Consider the following 25,896-nt stretch of genomic DNA (forward strand, 5'->3'; position numbering starts at 1 on the left):
TCGCAGGTTCGAATCCTGCCTCGGGCATGGATGTTTGTGATGTCCTTAGGTTAGTTAGGTTTAACTAGTTCTAAGTTCTAGGGGACTAATGACCTCAGCAGTTGAGTCCCATAGTGCTCAGAGCCCTTTGAACCAAGATGAAATGCAGATGGGAAACGGGTATTCATTGGACAAATTACAACTGACATGTGATTACATTTTCACGCAGTTTGGGCGCATAGATCCTGAGAAATCAGTACCCAGAACAACATCCTCTGGCCGTAATAACGGCCTTGATACGCCTGGGCATTGAGTCAAATAGAACGTGGATGGCGTGTACACGTACAGCTGCCCATGCAGCTTCCCCACGATACCACAGTTCAGTCATTGACCAGACGTTTTCAATTGGTGAGAGATCTGGAGAATGTGCTGGCCAGGGCAGCAGTCGAACATTTTCTGTATCCAGAAAGGCCCGTACAGGACCTTCAACATGCGGTCGTGCATTATCCTACTGAAATGTAGGGTTTCACAGGGATCGAATGAAGGGTAGAGATACGGGTCGTAACACATCTGAAATGTAACGTCCACTGTCCAAAGTGCCGTCAATGCGAACAAGAGGTGACCCCATACCATCACGTCGGGTGATACGCCACTATGGCGATGACGAATACACGCTTCCAATGTGCGTTCACCGCGATGTCGCCAAACGCGGATGTGACCGTCATGATGCTGTAAACAGAACCTGGATTCATCCGAAGAAATAACGTTTTGCCATTCGTGCACCCAGGTTCGTCGTTGAGTACACCATCGCAGGCGCTCCTGTCTGTGATGCAGCGTCAAGGGTAACCGCAGCCATGGTCTCCGAGCTGATAGTCCATGCTGCTGCAAACGTCGTCGAACTGTTCGTGCAGATGGTTGTTGTCTTGCAAACGTCCCCATCTGTTGACTCAGGGATCATGACGTGGCTGCACAATCAGTTACAGCCATGCGTATAAGATGCCTGTCATCTCGACTGCTAGTGATACGAGGCCGTTGGGATCCAGCACAGCTTTCCGTATTACCCTCTTGAACCCACTGATTCCACATTCTGCTAACAGACATTGGATCTCGACCAACGCGAGAAGCAATGCTGCGATACGATAAACCGCAATCGCGATAGGCTACAATCCGACCTTTATCAAAGTCGGAAACGTGATGGTACGCATTTCTCCTCCTTACACGAGGCATCACAACAACGTTTTACCAGGCAAGGCCGGTCAACTGCTGCTTGCGTATGAGAAATCGGTTGGAAACTTTCCTCATGTCAGCATTCTGTAGGTGTCCCCACCTGCGCCAACCTTGTGAGAATGCTCTGAAAAGCTAATCATTTGCATATCACAGCATCTTCTTCCTGTCGGTTAAATTTCGCGTCTGTAGCACATCATCTTCGTGGTGTAGCAATATTAATGGCCAGTAGTGTAGAAAGCACTGATGCTGAAAACGTTATAGGCCCTGGAAGATGGCTAATGCGGAATGTAAGCTGAGTCGAAATTTTTGGGAAGAACCTAACCGTGTTCGGAAAGGATAGGCTAAACATTGTTGGCGGTGGCGGGTTTGTTGCTGTTAGAAGTAGTTTATCTTGTCGTGAAATTGAAGGAGATACTTCCTGTGAGTTAGTAATGGCAGAGACCATTGTTGGTAACCGGAATGAAATAATAATAGGATCCTTTTACCGACCTCCCAATTCAGATGATACAGTTGCTGAAAGGTTCAAAGAAAACTTGAGTTTGATTTCAAAGTCGTTCCTGACTCGTACGATAATAGTTGGTGACTTTAATTTACCCTCGATATGTTGGCGAAAATACATGTTTAATTACGGAGGTATATATAAAATATCATCTGAAATTGTGCTAAACGCATTTTCTGAAAATTATTTCGAGCAGTTAGTTCATGAGCCCAAGCGAATAGTAAACGGTTGTGAAAACACACTTGACCTCTTAGCAACAAATAATCCTTAGTTAATAACCAAGCATCAAACCCGATACAGGGATTTGTGAACACAGCGTTGTCGTAGCGATATTGAATGTCGTAATCCCCAAATCCTCCAAAAATAAGCGAAAAATATATCTATTCAAAAAAGCAGATAAAAATTCACTTGACGTCTTCCTGAGAGACAACCTCCACTCATTCCAAATTAATAATATAAGTGTAGACCAGATGTGGTTTGAATTCACGAAATAGACAATTGAGAGATTTATAATAAATAAATTAACAAACGACGGAGCTGATCCTCCTTCGTACACAAAATGGGTTAGAACACGTTAGCAGAAACAACGAAATAGACATACCCAAATTTAAACAGACGCAAAATCCTCAAGATTGGCAATCTTTTACAGAAGGTCTAAATTTATCGCGCACTTCAATGCGAGATGCTTATAACAGTATCCACAACGAAACTTTGCCTCGAAACCTGGCAGAAAACCCAAAGAGATTCTGGTCGTATGTGAAATATGTTAGCGGCAAGAAACAATCAATGCCTTCTCTGCGCGATAGCATTGGAGACATTATCGGAGACAGTGCTGCCAAAGCCGAGTTACTAAACATAGCCTTCCAAAAAGCCTTCACAAAAGAAGACGAAGTAAATATTCCAGAATTCGAATCGAGACCAGGTGCCAACATGAGTAACGTAGTAGTAAATATCCTCGGAATAGTGAAGCAACTTAAATCACTTAATAAAAGCAAGTCTTCTGGTCCAGACTGTATACCAATTAGGTTCCTTTCGGAGTATGCTGATGCATTAGCTCCTTACTTAAGAATCATACACAACCGTTCGCTTGACGAAAGAACCGTACCCAAAGATTGGAAAGTTGCACAGGTCACACCGACATTCATGAATGGTAGTAGGAGTAATCCACTAAATTACAGGCCCATATCGTTAACGTCGATATGCAGCAGGATTTTTGAACATATATCGTGTTCAAATATTATGAATTACCTCGAAGAAAACAGTCTATTGACTCACAGTCAACAAAGGTTTAGAAAACATCGTTTTAGAAAACGTCGTTCCTGTGAAACACAACTAGCTCTTTATTCACATGAAGTGTTGAGTGCTGTTGATAAGGGATTGCAGATAGATTCCGTATTTCTGGATTTCCCGAAGGCTTTTGACACTCTATCACATAAGTGGCTTGTAGTGAAATTGCGTGCTTACGGAATATCGTCTCAGTTATGTGACTGGATTTGTGATTTCCTTTCAGAGAGGTCACAGTTCGTAGTAACTGGCGGAAAGTCATCGAGTAAAACAGAAGTGATTTCTGGCGTTCCCCAAGGTGGTGTTATAGGCCCTTTGCTGTTACTTACCTGTATAAACGATTTCTGAGAAAATCTGAGCAGCCGTCTTAGGTTGTTTGCAGATGAAGCTGTCGTTAATCGACTAATAACGTCATCAGAAGATCAAAACGATTTATAAAAGATATCTGAATGGTGCGAAAATGGGCAGTTGACCCTAAATAACGAAAAGTGTGAGGTCATCCACATGAGTGCTAAAAGGAATTCGTTAAGTTTCGGTTACACGTTAAATCAGTCTAATCTAAAAGCCTTTAATTCAACCAAATGCATAGGTATTAGAATTACGAACAACTTAAGGAAGGAACACATAGAAAATGTTGTGGGGAAGGCTAACCAAAGACTGCGATTTATTAGCAGGACGCTTAGAAAATGTAACATGTCTACTAAGGAGACTGCCTACATTGCACTTCTCCGTCCTCTTTTAGAATACTGCTGCGCTGTGTGGGATCCTTACCAGATAGGACTGACGGAGTACTTCGAAAAAATTCAAAGAAAGGCAGCACGTTTTGTATTTTCGCGAAATATGGAAGAGAGTGTCACAAAAATGATACAGGATTTGGGCTGGACATCATTAAAAGAAAGGCATTTTTCGTTGCGACGTTATCTTCTCACGAAATTCCAATCACCAGCTTTCTCCTCAGAATGCGAAAAAATTTTGTTGTCACCGACCTACATAGGGAGAAACGATCACCACGATAAAATAAGGGAATCAGAGCTCGTACTCAAAGATATGTGTTCGTCCTTTCCGCGCGCTATACGAGAATGGAATAATAAAGACTTGTGGAGGTGGTTCGAAGAACGCTCTGTCAGGCACTTAAATGAGATTTGTGGAGTATCCATGTAGATGTAGATGTAGATTTAAAGTAACCAAGTGCTAAAGTGAAGTTTGTACAACATGTGTGATCAATTATTAAATGTTCCTTAAAGTGTGTATACATTTTTCTGGCGATCTCTGTAGAAAACGGTAAAATCGATCAGTGTTGTTTAAATAGTGACGGTGACGAATAACAAAGGCATAGCATAAGAAACAGTGTTGCTGAGACAATAATGTACCTGTTACCATGAGACGTGGCGTATGTGTTTGTACGAGTGTACATGCAGTGGACTAGGCTTACCCCTTCTGGTCTACATGGTAGTTTTTCACTGTCGTCTCCGGTCAAAAAAATGGCATCAACCGTAGTCTGGAAATATTTTACGAAGTGATATAGTAAAATAGAACGGAAATTCTGGTAAGAGTAATAAATTGAAAACATAACAATTCTTTCATAGTTTCAACAAAAATGGAAAGCGTCTGATCTACTGCCTGTGTCTACATAATATACCTTTAACTGCTTATAGCCCTTGAAAACGGACAAATTAACAAGAAAAATAGAGTTCTTCAATCCAACTTTTCACTCTATAGCATTGATTATTGGTAATGTTTAAATAGTGGTATGATTCCCAATTACAAGGTGGTTCTTGAGCAAAGATTCAAAATGTTAGAATCAGTAGGAGAATACCATTTGTTTTTGGAGTATTCAATCACTTATCACTTTTCGGGATAACCAGCAAACGATGGAAATATTAACTTCTTCTTCATATGCTTCTTGTATTTTGATCCTATGTGTCTTGAAACTGAGGTAGTCCCAATTTCCAGTCTTTGTTCGATTTCTACGTTGATGACAGGAACATGTAGGAATAAAGAACAGATATTCGGTATTTTGGGTCATCTTAGATACCAGTTACTTTGTGCCGTTTTAACAGTAACTTTAAACTGGCGTGGAAGGAAACCGCTATAACCGTAAACGGGTTCTTTCATCGATAATTCCCATCCTTATCTGAGGAGCTATCTAGACGATGGAATTATGGGATGGGTCTGGCCTTTGCACTTTGTGTTCCCTGTAGAAGTGCAACGCACATTCATCGGGGTACGGCCAAAGGAGCAACTTCTACGGTCTTTGAGGTGCTTCGATGCAATAGAAAGACAGACCAGCCAGAATACGATCCCGTGCAGTGACGCTCCATATCGGCAGAATACGGCGGATGGGAAGAATGACGCACTTAGGTGAGACCGGGGAGGACCTCGGAACCAACGCTTGCGCTATCCAGATGGAAATGATGTGCAGGATCGTCTCCGAGGTTCACGAAACCAGTGACGTCGTAGGTCCGAAACAAGGGAAAGGCAATGTTATCGGCAATAAGATTTTCCAGTGCTGTTCATGCACTGGGTTCAAATGGTTCAAATGGCTCTGAGCACTATGGGACTTAACTTCTAAGGTCATCAGTCCCCTAGAACTTAGAACTAATTAAACCTAACTAACCTAAGGACATCACACACATCCATGCCCGAGGCAGGATTCGAACCTGCGACCGTAGCGGTCGCGCGGTTCCAGACTGTAGCGCCTTTAACCGCTTGGCCACCCCGGCCGGCCATGCACTGGGATTACCAACCGCGCGAAGTGTGACACTGGCGACCACAAGCACAGCGGGATGTGGAACAGTATTGTGAAGACCTAACAATGCCGGAAAAGGCAGAAAACCAGTGTCCCCTCGTAGGAATATCTGTGGATGTGATACAGATTAGAGCTTGTCTGGAAATGAGTTGTGAGGAAATGCCCGTGCCGTTCCGGCTTATAGGAAACTAGTGGGGAGCGGCAGGATATTGACGGAGACTCCTGTTGAGAATTCTCACTTACTACAGCGTTTGGTGACAAAAGAAGCACTGAAGCTGAAATCGTCATAGATACAGAAAGCTGCCTAAAGCCGGAGATAAATTCTCCTGAAATTTTTACAGAGGCGCAAACCGTTTTCAGAAAGGATACATTGAATAAAGTAGATGGTGGTGTGTTTGTGTCTGTTGGTAGTAGTTAATCTTGTAGTGAAGTTGAAATAGATAGTTCCTGCGAATTAATATGGGTAGATGTTATACTCAACAGCCGAACCAAAATAATAGTTGGCTCCTTCTACCGACCCCCCCCCCCCCTCCCCGACTCAGATGATATAATAGCTGAATAGCTGAACGGTTCAAAGAAAACTTGAATCTCATTACAAATATGTACCCCACTCATACAATTATAATTGATGGAGACTTCAGTCTACCCTCGATTTGTTGGCGAAAATACATGATCAAAGCCGGTGGTAGACAGAAAACACATTCGGAAATTGTACTAAATGATTTTTTCTGAGAATTACTCTGAACAATTAGTTCATAAGCCCATACAAATTGTAAATGCGAAAACACACTTGATCTCTTAGCCAAGAATAATCCTGACCTAATAAAGAGCGTCATGACGGATACAGGGATTAGTGAACACAAGGTCATTGTAGCGAGGTTAAAAACCACTAAAAATAAACGCAAAATATGTCTATTTAAAACAGTAGATAAAATTTCGCTTGATGCCTTCCTAAGAGAGAGTCTCCATTCCTTCCAAGCTAATTATGAAAGTGTAGATCAAATATGCCTCAAATTCAAAGACACAGTATCGACAGCGACAGATAGATTCATACCGCATAAGGTGATAAGAGGCGGGACTGATCAGCCATGGTACACAAAACACGTCAGAACACTGTTGCAGAAGCAACGAAAACAGCATGCCAAGTTCAAAAGAACGCAGAAACCCCAAGACTGGCTAAGTTTCACGGAAGCTCGAAATTTAGTGCGGACGTCAATGCGAGATGCTTTTAATAGTTTCCACAATGAAACATTGTCTCAAAATATGGTAGAAAACCCGAAGAGATTGTGGTCGTATGCAAATTACAGCAGTGGCAAAAAACAGTCAATACCGTCAATGCGTGATAGCGATGGAAATGTTACCGATGATGGTGGCACTAAAGCGGAGTTACTGAATAGGGTTTTCCGTAATTCCTTCACGAAAGAAGACGAAGTAAATACTGCAGAATTCGAAAGCAGAACAGTTGTTAGCATGAGTGACATAAAAGTAGATATCTTAGGTGTTACGAAACAACTCAAATCATTTAAGAAAGGCAAGTCTTCCGATCCAGATGGTATACCAACCAGGTTCCTTTCAGAGTATGCAGACACAATAGCGCCTTTCTTAGCAATCATATGCAACCGCTCATTTGACGAAAGGTCTGTTCCTAAAGACTGGAAAGAAGCACAGGTCACACCAATATTAAAGAAAGGAAATAGGAATAACCCATTGAGTTACAGACCCATATCACTGACCTCAATTTGCAGTAGGACTTTGGAGCATATACTGTACTAGAACATTATGAATCACCTTGAAGAAAATGACTTACTGATACATAACCAACACGGATTCAGAAAATATCGTTCTTGTGCGACGCAGCTAGCTCTTTATTCCCACGAAGTAATGAGTGCTGTCGACAAGGGATCTCAGATAGATTCCATATTCCTAGATTTCCAGAAGGTTTTGATAACGTTCCTCACAAGCGACTATTAATAAAATTGCGTGCATATGGAGTATTGTCTCAGTTGTGTGACTGGATTCGTGATTTCCTCTCAGAGAGGTCAGAGTTCGTAGTGATAGATGGTAAATCATGTCGCCACTGTGTAGAGAATATTGTGCTACAACAGAAGTATATGGGAGAACGTTATACTGTCGGAAAACACCCCCTGTAATTTTGTTCATGAATGGCAGCGCAACAGATCTAATCACTAGAATGACGTACAAATTTGCAGTCAGAGTGCATGGGATAAACACAAGAGTGCTCCTGCTGTCATACGAAGTCGCAGCCCAGGCCATCACTCCAGGTGTAGGCACAGTGTGTCTAGCACGTGGAAAGGTTGGTTAGAGGCCCTCAATTGGCCACCTCTTAACCAACACACGGCCATCACTAGTTCCGCGGCAGATCCAGCTTTCATTAGAAAACACAACAGACCTCCACTCTGCCCTCCAATGAGCTATCGCTTGACGCCACTAAAGTTGCAAATGGCGGCTGTTTCGGATCAGTGGGAAGCACGCTGCGGGGCATCTGGCTCAGAGCTTTCCTTGAAGTAACCCATTTGCAACAATTCGTTGTGTCACTGTGGTGCCAGCTGCTGCTCAGACTGCTGCTTGAGATGCAGTACGATGCACCAGAGCCACGCCCCGGACCCAATGGTCTTCCCTCTCGATAGTGTCATGTGGTTGTCCGCGGCCCAGTCTTCTTGGGACGGTACATTCTCATGACCACCGCTGCCAGCAATCACGTACAGTGGCTAGATTCCTGACAAGTCTTTCTCCAACATCGCAGAAGAAACATCCAGCCTCTCGTAGCCCTGTTATGCGACCGCTACAAACTCCGTGAGATTTTGATAATGGTGTAAAGGCATTTTGACTAACATCAACTCACTACGTCCAGTCTCAAAGGTAACTGACGCTGACGACCGTTACAGCGCGTGTTTAAAGGAAATGTGATATGTATTCTCATAGTGGTGGTCTGATTTTTTTCCATTACTGTAAATGACACGCAAACTGTGGTGGGAGATAAGTGTTTATTATGTTCATATCACTCCTAGAACGGTATTTAATAATTTTGGTGCGATGACACCTCAGTACCTTGGGCAATAATTAAATCTCTCGTACAGTATAGCAGCGCTTGAAACGTAACTTAAAGCGTATTAGGTAAAGCTGTAATAAGCTGTGCTAGGAATTAAGATTAAAATGGGAACCATTCATTAGTTTCATGCACGCTATACCCATGATACCTGTGATCATAATTGTGTAGACCTATACCGCTTGATATTTAGTGGATGTACATGTCAGCATGTATAGCCAACTAGCCAACTCACAAGGAATGAAAACCTGGATGGTTAGTCCCTGGCAGGTACAGGATGCCTCCTGCGTATCAGACCACACACACACACACACACACACACACACACACACACACACACACACACACACACACCTGATTAGCGAGAGAGATATGCAGTTGAGTACGATTAACTTATCCTTTTGTCTTGTCCATCTTTTTGTATCTTTTGAAAATCAAAGTTGTTGTACCTCATGAATTTTTAGCTGCTTGTTCACTCGTAATGCAGCGGAACAGACCGCGTCTCACTAGGTAGAGAGCGAGCAGATGGGAATGGAAATTGCTAGTAAAATACACTGATTCAATGTCAGGGGTGCTCTTAACTAAAATCTGCACAAGTATATAAGGGCAGAGCCGTACGGAAATGATTTTAATCCCCCATTGCCACATACGAAAGCTTCATCCCTCCATTGTCTGTAAAACTACTTTTGTGTAATTTTTTATACGCTCGCACTCGTGATTATGAACGATGCGTCTATCTGTGGCATGGCTGGTAGTTACAGCGAAAACGATAGTCCAAATGCGATTTGATACAAGAAATACATGGGTTAAACGGTTCTCATAGTGATTAGCAAACAAAAAAAAGAAAAGAAAAGAAAACAAGTTATACATAGTAAGGCGTACTGCCAGTGCTGTTACGTTGTCAAATGCTTGAACAGTACAGTCCCCTCTCGACCTTCCTCTCTTCTTCCGTCCATTTTCGCGTCTGGCATACATACTCAGTCAGCATAACGGCACAAATCGGTCAAAATAGGAAGCCTTCGGCCAACTAAGCACATTTGTTTCAGCGTCCGCTCGCCGACCCTTGATATCCTACAAAACAATAGCGAAATGGCAGCAGTAACTACAACGCTGAACAGCAAACTTCTCTGAGGGTGAAGATACGTGCACCAAACGCACTTTTGCCACATAAACCATATCATCTATAGCCCTAGTAGTCGTTTCTTAATTATGGTATATGAACGAAATGTTACTGTGACAACTGGATGTGTTTAGAGTTGCACGCCGATGGAAAAAGGCCTCTTCTTGAAGGCAGAGGAATGGAACACAATGGTTGATTCGTAAACCGTTGATTCTTTCTTTGTTTAATCTGGTCTCTTTTTTCGCCCCACTGTCAGTAGGCCGATGGTACGTGCCGATCTCGCCACGCCTTCGGTATTTACATTAGAATTAACCATATGCTCTATCGCCAATTAAAGCTTTTATAAAGGAATTACATTAATGTGCAAGGTGGCAGGTCCTCTGGCCTCTTTATACCGTTGTTAAAGACCATCAAAGCAGCCTACCACGCATTTCTTAAATCTCAACTTGCCTACATGCAAATTAATATCATAACACTACTGTATTTCACTGTCTGCAAAGTCAGTTATCCGATGCTACGTATCGGTATGTACATGATATGGAGTAGGATGCTTGAGTATCATATGTTGTTCATTTTCATTGGCTTGCGAGAAGGTCAATCACTCACAATAGCAGCAAATGGTCAGAAGATGGAGGGAACGTCAGGTCACTAGTCATTACGGACGGAGTCTCAACCTGTCCATGGCTAGCGGCTTTATCTCTCGATGTCAGGTCTCAGGTGACAGAGCGACGGGTGCTTCCTGTATTCATCGTGTCTCGGGCGGTTTTATCATGTAAGCCTCGTGTTTTGAGCAGGAATGCGTGAGCTCGGCGCCATAGCTGTGCTGTTGCTTGGAATGTATCGCAGAAATGGTCGCTGAGCTTCACGGAATAGCCGGCAGAATGCCACCACACATAGCACCCCAGCTATCGTATTCCTTTGGCGCCCGTTGCCAGAATGCTGCCGGCACTAAGTCCTAGCGGAGGCTGTTCAAATACAGGGTGTTACAAAAAGGTACGGCCAAACTTTCAGGAAACATTCCTAACACACAAATAAAGAAAAGATGTTATATGGACATGTGTCCGGAAACGCTTAATTTCCATGTTAGAGCTCATTTTAGTTTCGTCAGTATGTACTGTACTTCCTCGATTCACCGCCAGTTGGCCCAATTGAAGGAAGCTAATGTTGACTTCGGTGCTTGTGTTGACATGCGACTCATTGCTCTACAGTACTAGCATCAAGCACATCAGTACGTACCATCAACAGGTTAGTGTTCATCACGAACGTGGTTTTGCAGTCAGTGCAATGTTTATAAATGCGGAATTGGCAGATGCCAATTTGATGTATGGATTAGCACGGGGCAATAGCCGTGGCGCGGTACGTGTGTATCGAGACAGATTTCCAGAACGAAGGTGTCCCGACAGGGAGACGTTCGAAGCAATTGATCGGCGTCTTAGGAAGCTCGGAACATTCCAGCCTATGACTAGCGACTGGGGAAGACCTAGAACGACGAGGACACCTGCAATGGACGAGGCAATTCTTCGTGCAGTTGACGATAACCCTAATGTCAGCGTCAGAGAAGTTGCTGCTGTACAAGGTAACGTTGACCACGTCACTGTGTGGAGAGTGCTACGGGAGAACCAGTTGTTTCCGTACCATGTACAGCGTATGCAGGTACTATCAGCAGCTGACTGGCCTCCACGGGTACACTTCTGCAACATCCAACAATGTGTCAACCGTCATTTCAGTGCAAATGTTCTCTTTACGGATGAGGCTTCATTCCAACGTGATCCATCTGTACATTTTCACAATCAACATGTGTGGGCTGACGAGAATCCGCACGCAATTGTGCAATCACGTCATCAACACAGATTTTCTGTGAACGTTTGGGCAGGCATTGTTGGTGATGTCTTGATTGGGCCCCATGCTCTTCCACCTACGCTCAATGGAGCACGTTATCATGATTTCATACGGGATACTCTACCTGTGCTGCTAGAACGTGTGCCTTTACAAGTACGACACAACATGTGGTTCATGCACGATGGAGCTCCTGCACATTTCAGTCGAAGTTTTCGCACGCTTCTCAACAACAGATTCGATGACCGATGGATTGGTAGAGGCGGACCAATTCTATGGCCTTCACGCTCTCCTGACCTCAACCCTGTTGACTTTCATTTATGGGGGCATTTGAAAGCTCTTGTCTACGCAACCCCGGTACCAAATGTAGAGACTCTTCGTGCTTGTATTGTGGACGGCTGTGATACAATACGCCATTGTCCAGGGCTGCATCAGCGCATCAGGGATTCCATGCGACGGAGGGTGGATAGATGTATCCTCGCTAGCAGAGGACATTTTGAACATTTTATGTAACAAAGTGTTTCAAGTCACGCTGGTACGTTCTGTTGCTGTGTGTTTCCATTCCATGATTAATGTGATTTGAAGAGAAGTAATAAAATGAGCTCGAACATGGGAAGTAAGCGTTTCCGCACACATGTTCACATAACATATTTTCTTTCTTTGTGTGCGAAGAATGTTTCCTGAAAGTTTGGCCGTACCTTTTTGTAACATCCTGTATATGTGAATTCCTAAGGGAACAAACTGCTGAGGTCATCGGTCCCTAGACTTACACAGTACTTAAAGTAACTTATGCTCAGGACAACACACACACCCATGCCCGAGGGAGGACTCGAACCTCCGCCGGGAGGGGCCGCGCATTTTGTGACATTGCACCTCAAACCACGCGGTCACACCGCGTGACCTAGCTAAGGCTGTGACAGGCTGCTCGACTGTTATGTCAGTACACGTTTGCGATCATCGTCGGCAGCTGGAAAAAATGGTGTTGGCGCCTTGGTTGACAGAGCAGAATGGTGCGAGTCTAGACGAATTTCTGTATGCCCGTAATTGGTGGAACTTTCGTTTATCGCCAACGATCGGCCAAGTTCTGGCACAGTGGAGCGGTCCCTCTCGGAGCGGGGGACGGAAGAGAACTGACTGGAAAGTTGGTTCCTGGCGAACGCAGGAGTCGGTCGTGTATTTTGCCATTCTTGCTACGATGTAATTTCATTCGTAGTTTCACTTTTCAGGCTACCCGAACAAACACTAAAGTATTTTCGCGCTCGCTCTTCGATCGGTCACCATGGTGGAGGCCATCTCCACGCAGTATCGCCGATCACAAGGAACAGCCGTCATCATCACGCTCAATGTGTCAGTAATATAGTCCTGTAGGCTTTAGATTGATTTTTCAGCCTCCAAAAATTCAAAATGAGGACAGTTCCCGTCAGATCACCGAAGTTCAGCGCTGTCAGGTGTAGCCGGCACTTGGATGGGTGACCATCCGGGCTCCCATGCACCGTTGCCGTTTTTCGGGGTGCAGTCAGCTTCGTGATGCCAATTGAGGAACTACTCGACCGAATAGTAGCGGCTCCGGTCACAGAAAACCATCATAACGACCGGGAGAGCGGTGTGCTGACCACACGCCCCTCCTATCTGCATCCTCAGTCAGGATGACACGGCGGTCGGATGGTCCCGATGGGTCACTTGTGGCCTGAAGACGGAGTGCTTTACGTTAATACATATAATTATTCGTTGTACAAATTCAAGACCAATTTTGTGTTCCATGTAAAGAAAGTAGAAGTAATTGTAAATTTTTAGGACGGCATTTATGTGATGAACTGTCACACTCACCAGACTCCTTTCCCATCTTCGTTTTTGGAGGGCTACTTTGATCAATTAATTTGATGAATAAATTGTATGAGAGTTTAGCGACCCCACGTAGGATTTGTATCAGAGCCATTAAAAGATTGCGTTACATAACTTGTGCAGATTCAGTATAAACACACTTGGGTGTGCTTTGCTTAACATCATGATTCTGCCCCCTAGCTTGCATATCAGTTAAGGGTCCCCAAAAGCAAATATGTGGCTAGTTTCTAAATGCACTCAACTCATAATAAGCAGCTGGTCTATGTTAGCAGGTATCGATGTGCATATTGCCTGGTAAGATACCGCAGTTGTTTTTTTTTTTTTTTTTTTTTTGTGCATTACGCTGTCCATGCAGAGGAGTTACAACATTAAAAACCTCCCATTATAAATGAACACAGATACAATATACACAATAAGACATGTAAAAACAGACAAGGTATAGAGCGTTCATAAAAGAGCTTAATGGTAAATACGAGAAACCCTTTCAGGATTCTGCTACCTATAAGCTAATACTATTAAATGAAAAAACTATTAACATTAAATAGATCCTTCTTAATGAAGAATCTAGTTACCCAGGGGATTAAATTTAAATAACTACCTTAGAATAGGTATCAGCAAAGAAGTAGCATCAGAATAGTGCACGTATGTAGTGCACATTTGTATAGAATGAAACACTTCTTAAACCCGTCATAATTTAATGTATACAAATACTTTTACGTTCTGGTAGAGGAGCCATAATCATTGTAATGGAAAACAAAACCAAAACCCGACAGCACTGCAACGACACTGAAGCATTAAATGAAGCTTGGCAAGTCAAAAAATTCAAGTGGCTCTGAGCGCTATGGGACTTAACATCGGAGGTCATCAGTCCCCTAGAACGTAGAACTACTTAAACCTAACTAACCTAAGGACATCAGACACATCCGTGCCCGAGGCAGGATTCGAACCTACGACCGTAGCAGTCACGCGGTTCCGGACTGAAGCGCCTAGAACCGCTGGGCCCCCGCGGCCGGCTTGGCAAGTCAAATTCAATGAAAGTTTATCCTAGATCAGCCATACATTGACCACGCACAGGAGCACATAAGTCACTTCAGTGTGGTAGACAGGTATCTCAAAGTATTTGTTTTAAAATGTTTCTCACCGGGTTAAATTGTTTTCGGTACTCCACTCATGGTGCAGTGAATGAAGAAGATAAGAGCTGTTGGCGCAGCTGCCATAGGTCCGTGTAAAAAGTGCGTCTACTGCCATGGTGCCACGAGTTGACAGAAGACAGACAGGGTCGCAGGCATCGCAAGGAAAAGGAGCACTTGATTCGTCGCCTAATTTGACTCAAAGCCACTACACGGAGGACACCATTCAGAGCGAGACTTTGCAGGCAGCGGCCTCTTAATTCAGACAAGCGGAGCATGCCGCACACCCTAGCGGGCCGCGATATCTCTCGTTGCTAGGTTACATCGTGCAGAGATACCGTAGCCCGAAGACTGCAGCTGATAGTAAGTTCACGAGCTGATAAATCGCTCAATGTTTGTTTCTGTGACCTACTCGAAATTCTTGCAATGTGTTGTTACACATTTCGTGTTGTTATGTTTTTCATGTTCTCTTTTATTTGTGATGTCGCAATCTTATTGTTTGCCTTTAAAGGTACAGGCTGACAATCATTTAGCTATGTGAAATAAAATTGTGATAACTTCAGAACGGTTTGCATTAGACGTTCAAACTGCACCACTGGTCGCGGGGCATGATGAGAATCAGTATGCGCATGCGCATGGTTTATCGACGAACCCACTTTCATTTGAATGTGTTCGTCAATAAGCAACATCGGCGCATCTGGGGAACTGAGAATCTGCATTTCGCGATCGAGAAATCTCTTCACCCTCAACGGAAGGCTGTGTGTTGGGCAATGTCCTGTCCCGGAGTAATCGGTGCGATATTTCTTGATGGAACAGTGACCACCGAACTGGACGGGAAGGTTTTGGAAGATGATTTCACCCTCATTATCCAAAGTGACCTTGATTTCCACAAGACGTGGTTCATGCACGATGGAGCTCGACCCCATCGAAGAAGGAGTGTGTTCGATGTCCTGGACGAGCACTCTGGCGACCGCAAACTGGCTGTGGGGTACCCAGAGGCCACTGGCATGAGCCTCGATTGCCGCCATATTCTCCGGATATGAACACATGCTACTCCTTTTTGTGGGGCTGTAGTAAAGACAAGGTGTACAGCAATAGCCCCAAAACCACTGCTGAGCAGGAAACGGCCATTCAGGAGGCCATCGACAGTATCGATGTTCCGACGCTTCAGCGAGTCATGCAGAATTTCTTTGTTCGTCTGTGCCACATCACAGCTAATGATGGCAGTCACGTCGAACATGTCATAACCTAAATATCTGTAGTGACATTTACATGTTGAGTAAAGGGTGCGCACGTCATAGTTTGTAACTAATTTACTTTTTTACATAAAGTTCAATAATTGTCACACTATAAATGTCATGAGCCACACGTATTTCTTGTTTATTTTATTGATATGACATTTATTGTTTGCATTCCGCTTATCTGGCCAGTGGGATGTTGAAAATGAAATTTGACAAATTAATGAGTTTCGTGTACGTTATTTATCTATTGTGTTTGGTTTACCTTGTACATTGGCAGTATATTTTCATATCTCTGAAGTATGCAGTTTGTATGGTTAACATAATGGACGTGTTACACTTTAAACCCTTCTTAGGTATGGAAATGAATTACAACTATTTACTTTTAGGAAGAGAAGTGTCTACTCAGAGGAACCGAACATGAGAGGCCAAGTGTGTAATACGTAAACTACAGAGCCATACCTCATTCACTTTCTGTGCCAGAAACTAAAGAGTGACTCCATAGTGCGCTGTACTGACTAAAACAGGCTCAAACCTAACGGATGCCACACGTATCAGGAAGCCTTACGTGTTTAATGAAGCGGTCCAACTACATCATATCTCAGAGGACGACAATGCAGACAAAACGCTAAGGACGGTATATGCCGCTAAGCTTTGTTGTGATTGTCTCACAACTAGCAGAAGGGACTGGCCAGTTGTTGCCCTCTCGGCACGAGAAAAGCAAACATCTTAGCTGGTCCCTCTGCCCACGAGAAACAAACACAGCAGATGCCAGACGATCCCGAGTTTTCTCCGAAAAGCTGAACTTTTTTGTAAACACTCCGTAAACTGGAAGCTTGCGGGACCGTGAAAATTTCCTAGGCGACCACGCAGCAACGGAAATTTAGCTTCCTGCACCTCGGAATCGACAGGAGACGGGCAGCCAAGAAGGCATCTTCTATTGACTGCCACTAATATTTCGCCAGCCAGTGACAGGATTGTTACATAGTTACAGTGTTCTGGTAGCACAGAAGGGGATGGACGGCAAACAAAACCAACAACTTGCAGTCTTATCATTTTCATCTTCACCTATAAAATGAGAATGGGTACTCACTTACGAAAACTGTAGCAGAATCTGAAGAGTACAACTTTGTAGTGCGAAAATCTGTAAGGGGTAAAGCCATGAATGTTACACTATTGATGGAATGAGCACCGAAAGTAGTGTGTGAAGTTTACAGGAAATGAGACAGGTCAGCGTGTTACATCGATCTTTGACCCAAAGCGCAAGTTTGGGAACGTGAAGCTAGTGGAAATTCTTACTCGCATAAATATCTAATAACTTCTCCTGTCGTGAATGAAATAAAGCCAATAATTCGAGATTTACGTTACACAGAACGCCTCAGTAAATATAACAGAGGCTGCATTCGTAATCCAAATAAATCGGTCGGTAATATCATCTCGATCCAGATTCCTAAACATGTGTTTCTTGATTTAAAACCAACGATGTGGGATGTCAACGATACTGTAATTTTATTTAAAGATGTCACCTCAGTAAACTGCAAATATTAAAAAGTCTACACATCGAATCATATTTTAGTACAGTCAGAAGAAATAAAATATCAGTTATACATCGCATACGGAAGCCCCAAACACTCTGTCTCGATTGAAAACCAAAACGCATGGGTAGCAAGAATTAGAAATGAACATGAGGATTCAGGAGATCAATTTGGTTATGATGTCGACGATAAAATCAGTAGAGAAATATTAACTGAGGTTAATAATAAAATGCAATTATACATTTTTCCCCACTTTCACTGCTGAATACGGACAGTAAGTATTTGAAGTTAGTTTCACGTTCCATGGATCATCTGTCCGACTAATCATAATGATGTGGAGCGAGTCATTTTACATTCAAATTACACATTCATTTCTGAATATGATTAGATACTGACCTTTTGCGCCAGCCGATGTGACCGAGCGGTTCTAGGCGCTTCAGTCCGGAACCGCGCTGTTGCTACGATCGCAGGTTCGAAGTCTGCCTCGTGCATGAATGTGTGTGTTGTCCTTAGGTTAGTTAGGTTTAAGTAGTTCTAAGTCTAGGGGACTGATGACCTCAGGTGTTAAGTCTCATAGTGCTTAGAATCATCTGATCTTTTGCAAGGCGTTTTTTTCTAACACAGATGTGAGATAGTAATTTCCACGCAGAGTTTTGCACGTATTAAAAAAATATAACTTCTTTTAGGGAATTAGAGGAGTGCTTAGTAGAGTATTTTTAAAATTATTCTCAAGTTTCACTTTACTGTCGGTATCACAGGGTAAGCGACCAAAAATTTTAGCTGCAGCATTGTGCTGACCTTTATGTGCTAAAGACAATATTAATGTGTAGTAATGAATAATACTAAACAGACCTGATGATGCTCCGAAATGGGTAGTATTGGCAGTTGGTATGAGGATTGTACTCAAATAACATATTCAGTTGTTGGTTCTGTCACAGGCTTCACATCTACAGAACAGCTTCCTTCTTTACCTATGTCCCTAACAGTTTATTTGCAATTTTTTCGCTGTTCCTTATTTTCATTTTATTTACGTCTCTCTGATACTGCCGTATAGACTTATCTCGGTCAGTTCTAGAAACATTATGGCGTCACATAAACAGGAGCTGTCTTTCTGCAGCCTCCGGTGAAAAGGGCGTCTTGGACTGGTGTGAGAGACGCCTTGACGACGCAACGCACTTGCGTACAGCTACACAGCAGCGGGAAATCGACTGGTGGAGAGAACTGCCTGTACCTCGATCTTTATGGCCCAGGGGTACGTATTTATTGTAACAAACAGCTATGAGACAACGAGCTTTTAATTTTCTTAGACTAACATGTAAACAGCACCAGAGTGAAAAAAATGAAAGCTTTTGATTCTAATTTATAATCCGATTGTTGGGTGTGTTATTGCAGACGCCATCGAGAAACGGAACACTGAAAAGCGTTATGGTTTTCATCCACGGAGGATGTTTCACATCAGGAACTGGTTCTTCTGCGAAACCGTACTACTATGTGGACCAGGATGTCATACTCGTCAACATAAATTATCGACTGGGAATTCTGGGTAACGCACAAAATTACTTATTCACTTACTTGAAGTGTTAAAATCTTACAAAATTAGGCCAATGTTACATAGTAATTACAGAATAAATCAAACTTCGCTCATAAAAGATTGAAGGCAACTGAGTCAGCCTGGAGTGTGATATGATAGATGGTAAATAAGCTGTAGTCCGATATGCAGGGGCTCCATACGGAGAACGGATTAAGACAACATATTAAGCAATAAATGATAATTAATTGAAACCCTCAGCTGCCGACGGGTGTTGATATACCTCGATGGGAACAGCTGAAAACATGTGCCCTGCCCGGGACTCGAACCCGTGATCGCCTGCTTACATAGCAGACGCTCTATCCAGCTGAGCCACCGAGGACACAGAGAAACAGCGGGTCTGCAGGGACATATCCCGTGCACGCTTCCCGTGAGACCCACATTCCCAACCGTCCACAATCTACATACGTAATGGGGATGGTCAAATATCTATTAGGTGCATTACGTATGTAGATTGTGGACGGTTGGGAATGTGGGTCTCACGGGAAACGTGCTAGAGATATGTCCCTGCAGACCTGTGTCCTCGGTGGCTCAGATAGGTAGAGCGTCTGTCATGTAAGCAGGAGATGCCGGATTCGTGTCCTGGCCGGGACACACATTTTTAGCAGTCCACATCGAGTTATTTCAACAACACCTGTCGACAGTTGAGGGTTTCAATTAATTATCATTTATTCTAGAGAAGCTGCACGGTCATCAATGGTATCTGTTCTTTCGAGAACAGTTACTATCTTCATATATACATATTAAGCAGGAGAGGATGATAATACTAGTACATATATCAGAAATGATGATTTGAAAACACTGTATCCTCGTCATGCAAACTTCTATTTCTTACGAGTTAACACAAATTTTTCACAAATACGTAACTAGCTTTTAATAAGTCGCTGTAATAAGGTACGGAACATTTCGTAATGTGGCGGTGAGTGCTCTGAATGTTTCTAAACACCAATGTATGCCTCAGTATGCTCCGATAACAATGAAATGTTGATGGAATTAGGACATGTGACAATCACTGAAGTTGACTCATCATTGAATGGAAACAATATTCTCGACCGTTCCCATAACCAAACATTTTCATTTTCGAATGTGCAGAACGCATTGCCAATACCAATAAAACATAAAACACAGTTCCAGATAAATAATATTTCTTCATGATTCAGATGTTAGACATGTTCCAGTTTAGTGCAGAATAACTATTTGCTGCGGCCAACGCCCTTGCCGCAGTGGTACCACTGGTTCCCGTCGGATCAACAAGGTTTAGCTGTGTCGTGCTTGGCTGACAGCTGGATGGGTGACCGTGCAGTCTGACGAGCACTGTTGGCAAACGGGGTGCACTCAGCCCTTGTGAGGCAAATTGAGGAGATACTTCATTGAGCAGTAGCGGGTCGAGTCCCGCAAACTGACAAAGGCAGGGGGAACAATGTGCTGACCACCTGCCTCGGAGTATCCCCACCAGTGACACGTATAGGCAAATGGTGACACGGCGGTTGGTCAGTGCCGTTGGGCCTTCCGAGTTCTGTTTGGACAGTGTTTAGTTTAGTTTAAGTATATACTACACGGAGAGTACCTTGAGCAGCAAACAGCTCTTAGTGAGGGAGATAATCCTGTGTATGGTGCTGGAGGCTCCAGTTCCTAGATTTCACAAAGGACATGAATATCTCTAACACTGCCTTTTATTTGGAATACCGACAGATTATCCCTTACCTATCAGTACTCTAGAGCTGCCATCCCCCTCTTTTGCCTTTTTACACATCAGGAGAAACGAAACTGGCGTTCTACGATTCGCAGCGAGCGTTGTTAGATTCCTTAATCGGACGAATAGGTTAGAGAATTTAAAAAGAAAAATTAATAGTTTCAAGTTAGATTAAGTTGGAATTACTGAAGCTAGGTGGCAGGAAGAACAGGACATATGATCAGGTGAACATAGGGTTATAAATAGAAAAAAATACGGATAATGCAGGAGTAGGTTTAATAATGAATAACATAATAGGAATGTGGATAAGCTACTAAGGACTCCGTAGTGAACCCATTACCGCAGCCAAGATATACATGAAGCCCACAGCCACCATTGTACTACAAGTCTGTATGCCAACTATCTTCGCAGATGGCAAAGAGATTCAAGAAATGTGTAATGAGATGAAAGAAATCGTTCAGATAGTTACCGGAGACAATAATTTAATTGTGACGAGGGAATGGAATTCGCTCGTGGGAAAAGAAAGAGAATGAAAAATAGTAGGTGAGTATGGAAAGGAATAAATGAGGAAGCCGCCAACTGAGGATAAGGCTTGGTTTAAGAGTCACGAAACAAGGCTGTATACATGGAAGTGACCTGGAGGTACCGCAAGGTTTAAGATTGACTATATAATGGTAAGACAGACCTTCCGGAAACAGATTTTGAATTGTAAGACGCTTGCAGGGGCAGATGTGCAGTCTGCCCGCAATTTATTGGTTATTGACTTGTAATGGTACTTTGACTACCGCGCGTCCCCCAATACAAAGATATAATTTACGTCCGCGCATGCGGAAGAGCGCTGCGCCAGCGACCGATTTTTATAAATAATTTTGATTTTTTTTTTTTACTTTTGCGTAGGTTTTGTTTTTAACAGCTAATAGATTACTCTCTCTCTTGTCTTGATACGAAAGACGAGTATTTTTCGGCGCTGTGTTGAATGTGATTTTGGGTGGAAATTAAAGTTATCTTACAAAGCGAGGTTGTTTCAATAGTGATTCGAGGTGGTTACCGCCAAATTTGTAAATTGATCATGACAGTGACAACTTGAAGAAGTTTTCAACAGACGGAGAAAAGTGAAAGACGGGTCGTCCTACAAGAGAAATTAGTCGGACAGCCATGAAGACTATATTGTAATTAGTACTGCGTTTCTAACAAGATTATAAGGTAAATTTCCACTAGTTTCTGATGCTATTTCCGTACAGTCGCTTTTTGTAGTGTTGCCGACCCGGTCTGCCATGCACGGTCAAATTACAGCACTATCTCAATCAACAATACGAAGTCCGCCTTATCCGCAACTGAAACCACCAAAATTCAAAACCCAATCAGATTTTCTGTTTTATATTTTCACGGCAGAACCCCGAGGAAAGGAAACACTACAGACTGTAGACCAAAACTGAAGAAATTGCGAAGAGGTAATGAATTAAGAAGGTGGTAATTAAATAAGTTGAAAGAACCAGAGGTTTCTGAGAGATTCAGAGGAAGAATTAGACAACGATTGAGTAGAACAGGCGAAAGGAATACAGTAGAAGACGAATAGGTAGCTTCGAGAGATGCAATAATGAAGGCAGCGGAGGACCTCGAAGACAAAAAGACAACGCCTAGTGGAAATCCTTGAATAACGTAACAGACACTGAATTTAATTGATGAAAGCAGAAAACATAAAAATGTAGCAACTGAAGCACGCAAAGAGAAAGAAACATCTAAAATTGGGATTGATACGATGTGCTAAATGGTTAAGCAGGAATGGCTAGAGGACAAATGTAACGATTAAGAAGCTTATAGCACTACGAGACAGACAGTTACAGCCTACAGGAAAATTAAAGAGGCCTTTGGAAGAAAGAGAAGCAGATGTACGAATATGAGAGCTCAGATGGAAGCCTGGTCATAACCAAAGAAGGAAATGTTGCAAGGTGGAAGGAATCTATAGAGGGTCTATACTAAGGAGATGAACTTGAAGGCAGTATTACGGAACTGAAAGAGGACGTAGGTAAAGATCAAAGATGTAATACTATGAGGAGCATTTGACAGAACACTGAAAGACCTAAGTCGAAACATGGCCCCGGGAGCAGATGACATTCCGTGCAGAAGTTATCCATTGATGCATAAACTGAAAACCACTATAAACAGTCCACTTCAGTTATAAAATTAAATTGGATTCCCGTTGGTTCCTTCACACACTGTATCTACATCTTCCTCTTCAGTGTTTCCCTATTTTTTTTTGACAGGCATTTTTGACAGCAATTGTTTCATTCAGCTACTTCATCAAAAATACCAGTTCTATTGTATCTTCTACTTTATCCAAATTTTCATTCTCAACCAATAATGACACACTGCTGGAAACGCCGCATTGCAGGTTACTACAACACCACTATTGCAGAGCCCAGCTGCAGAATTACATCAATGGTTGGTCCACAAATTTCTTGGCTTATTGCAAAGTCTTGGCTGAAGATCAGAGTACGAAACATTCTAGCCTCTCATTAGTTACTCCCTGTATTTCAAATGTCTTGTTTGTTATCAAAATGTGTCTCCCCAATCGATCCGAATCCGACTTTCATCATGGCGACCTGAGCGAGTTCATGGAGCTCCCTAACCAGCAACAGACTGGTGAAGCCGAACGTGGGGCTGTACAGCCATGTTCCACACCAGGCTTAAGTTTAGTTCGGCTTAATGTTTGCATGCTCCATGGATCATATTCTCGTGAACTCTCAACGACGTACAACGTGCCAACATGTTTACAAATACACTCCTGGAAATGGAAAAAAGAACACATTGACACCGGTGTGTCAGACCCACCATACTTGCTCCGGACACTGCGAGAGGGCTGTACAAGCAATGATCACACGCACGGCACAGCGGACACACGAGGGACTGCGGTGTTGGCCGTCGAATGGCGCTAGCTGCGCAGCATTTGTGCGCCGCCGCCGTCAGTGTCAGCCAGTTTGCCGTGGCATACGGAGCTCCATCGCAGTCTTTAACACTGGTAGCATGCCGCGACAGCGTGGACGTGAACCGTATGTGCAGTTGACGGACTTTGAGCGAGGGCGTATAGTGGGCATGCGGGAGGCCGGGTGGACGTACCGCCGAATTGCTCAACACGTGGGGCGTGAGGTCTCCACAGTACATCGATGTTGTCGCCAGTGGCCGGCGGAAGGTGCACGTGCCCGTCGACCTGGGACTGGACCGCAGCGACACACGGATGCACGCCTAGACCGTAGGATCCTACGCAGTGCCGTAGGGGACCGCACCGCCACTTCCCAGCAAATTAGGGACACTGTTGCTCCTGGGGTATCGGCGAGGACCATTCGCAACCGTCTCCATGAAGCTGGGCTACGGTCCCGCACACCGTTAGGCCGTCTTCCGCTCACGCCCCAACATCGTGCACCCCGCCTCCAGTGGTGTCGCGACAGGCGTGAATGGAGAGACGAATGGAGACGTGTCGTCTTCAGCGATGAGAGTCGCTTCTGCCTTGGTGCCAATGATGGTCGTATGCGTGTTTGGCGCCGTGCAGGTGAGCGCCACAATCAGGACTGCCTACGACCGAGGCACACAGGGCCAACACCCGGCATCATGGTGTGGGGAGCGATCTCCTACACTGGCCGTACACCACTGGTGATCGTCGAGGGGACACTGAATAGTGCACGGTACATCCAAACCGTCATCGAACGCATCGTTCTACCATTCCTAGACCGGCAAGGGAACTTGCTGTTCCTACAGGACAATGCACGTCCGCATGTATCCTGTGCCACCCAACGTGCTCTAGAAGGTGTAAGTCAACTACCCTGGCCAGCAAGATCTCCGGATCTGTCCCCCATTGAGCATGTTTGGGACTGGATGAAGCGTCGTCTCATGCGGTCTGCACGTCCAGCACGAACGCTGGTCCAACTGAGGCGCCAGGTGGAAATGGCATGGCAAGCCGTTCCACAGGACTACATCCAGCATCTCTACGATCGTCTCCATGGGAGAATAGCAGCCTGCATTGCTGCGAAAGGTGGATATACACTGTACTAGAGCCGACATTGTGCATGCTCTGTTGCCTGTGTCTATGTGCCTGTGGTTCTGTCAGTGTGATCATGTGATGTATCTGACCCCAGGAATGTGCCAATATAGTTTCCCCTTCCTGGGACAATGAATTCACGGTGTTCTTATTTCAATTTCCAGGAGTGTAGTTACGTCGTGGCCATTTACGTAACTGAATTTCCCCCCCCCCCCCCCTTTTTAATTTATACTATCGCTCACAATTTTCTTCTGTCGAACAGAATGAAATGTCAAGTGGAAATGATGTCGGTTTTTTTTTTAAAGTACGAGTATTTTACTGTCTACCTTCACCTCACATGGTAGGTGGCTAAACATTTTTTCATGGTTGCATACTTTGTTCCTTTCTGTGCGAGTGTACAGTTAAGTTGTGGCCAGTCGATGCTACTTGTGTTCTTAGCAGTAAATTTATGAATGTTACGATTATCTTCAAATTGTGCCTCATTGATCGCAACAAATATCCTAAAAAAGTACGTGTACTGAGAGGTTCTGGTTGGTATGCAAATTTTTTTTTAATGTTTTGCCCATTTTAATTTCTAGAATGGTTACCTGATGTTTTCTTCACTAAAGTTTATTAAATCGATCTGTGTAACTATAAGAAATGTCATATATACGTCACAAAAAGGGTTTCGTTTTCTTGATATAAAACATCATTTGTGGTCTGCAATCAAACATATTTACTATTTTATTTGATTTCTAGATCTACAAACAGTTTGTTACAAAAGATGTGGATTTCACTTAGGGTATCTCGGGTCCATTCTCGCTTACATCGGCAAATGTCGTCTGCTTGCATATTTTTTATGTGTTGCATCGTGTGGCACTGCTAAAGTATTTCCATAATCCCACATTGCTTTTCTATTGTACACATTTCTTCATGCAAAACGACGACACAACATAGCAGCGCTACTGTTTTTTTTTATGTTCTTTTCGTGGCAACATTACTCACACACACACACACACACACACACACACACAAAATAAAAAAAATAACGAGGGACGTGTTTAGCCAGAAATATGTAAACAAAATCAGTGGTGTTA

At 43.5% G+C, this 25,896-nt stretch overlaps 1 protein-coding gene across 1 annotated transcript in view; it reads left to right on the plus strand.

Annotated features, from left to right (window-relative positions):
* The window catches only part of LOC124595291 (esterase FE4-like), an 80,038-nt gene that overhangs the window by 5,581 nt on the left and 48,561 nt on the right, over positions 1–25,896 (plus strand). Inside the window, exons 3-4 of the mRNA XM_047133974.1 lie at positions 18,624–18,758; positions 18,899–19,049. Of these exons, the coding sequence (XP_046989930.1) occupies positions 18,624–18,758; positions 18,899–19,049 (286 nt within the window). The remainder of the gene's footprint in view (positions 1–18,623; positions 18,759–18,898; positions 19,050–25,896) is intronic.

This window comes from Schistocerca americana, chromosome 2 (genome assembly GCF_021461395.2).
Source record: "Schistocerca americana isolate TAMUIC-IGC-003095 chromosome 2, iqSchAmer2.1, whole genome shotgun sequence".
NCBI classification, from domain to species: Eukaryota; Metazoa; Arthropoda; class Insecta; order Orthoptera; family Acrididae; genus Schistocerca; species Schistocerca americana.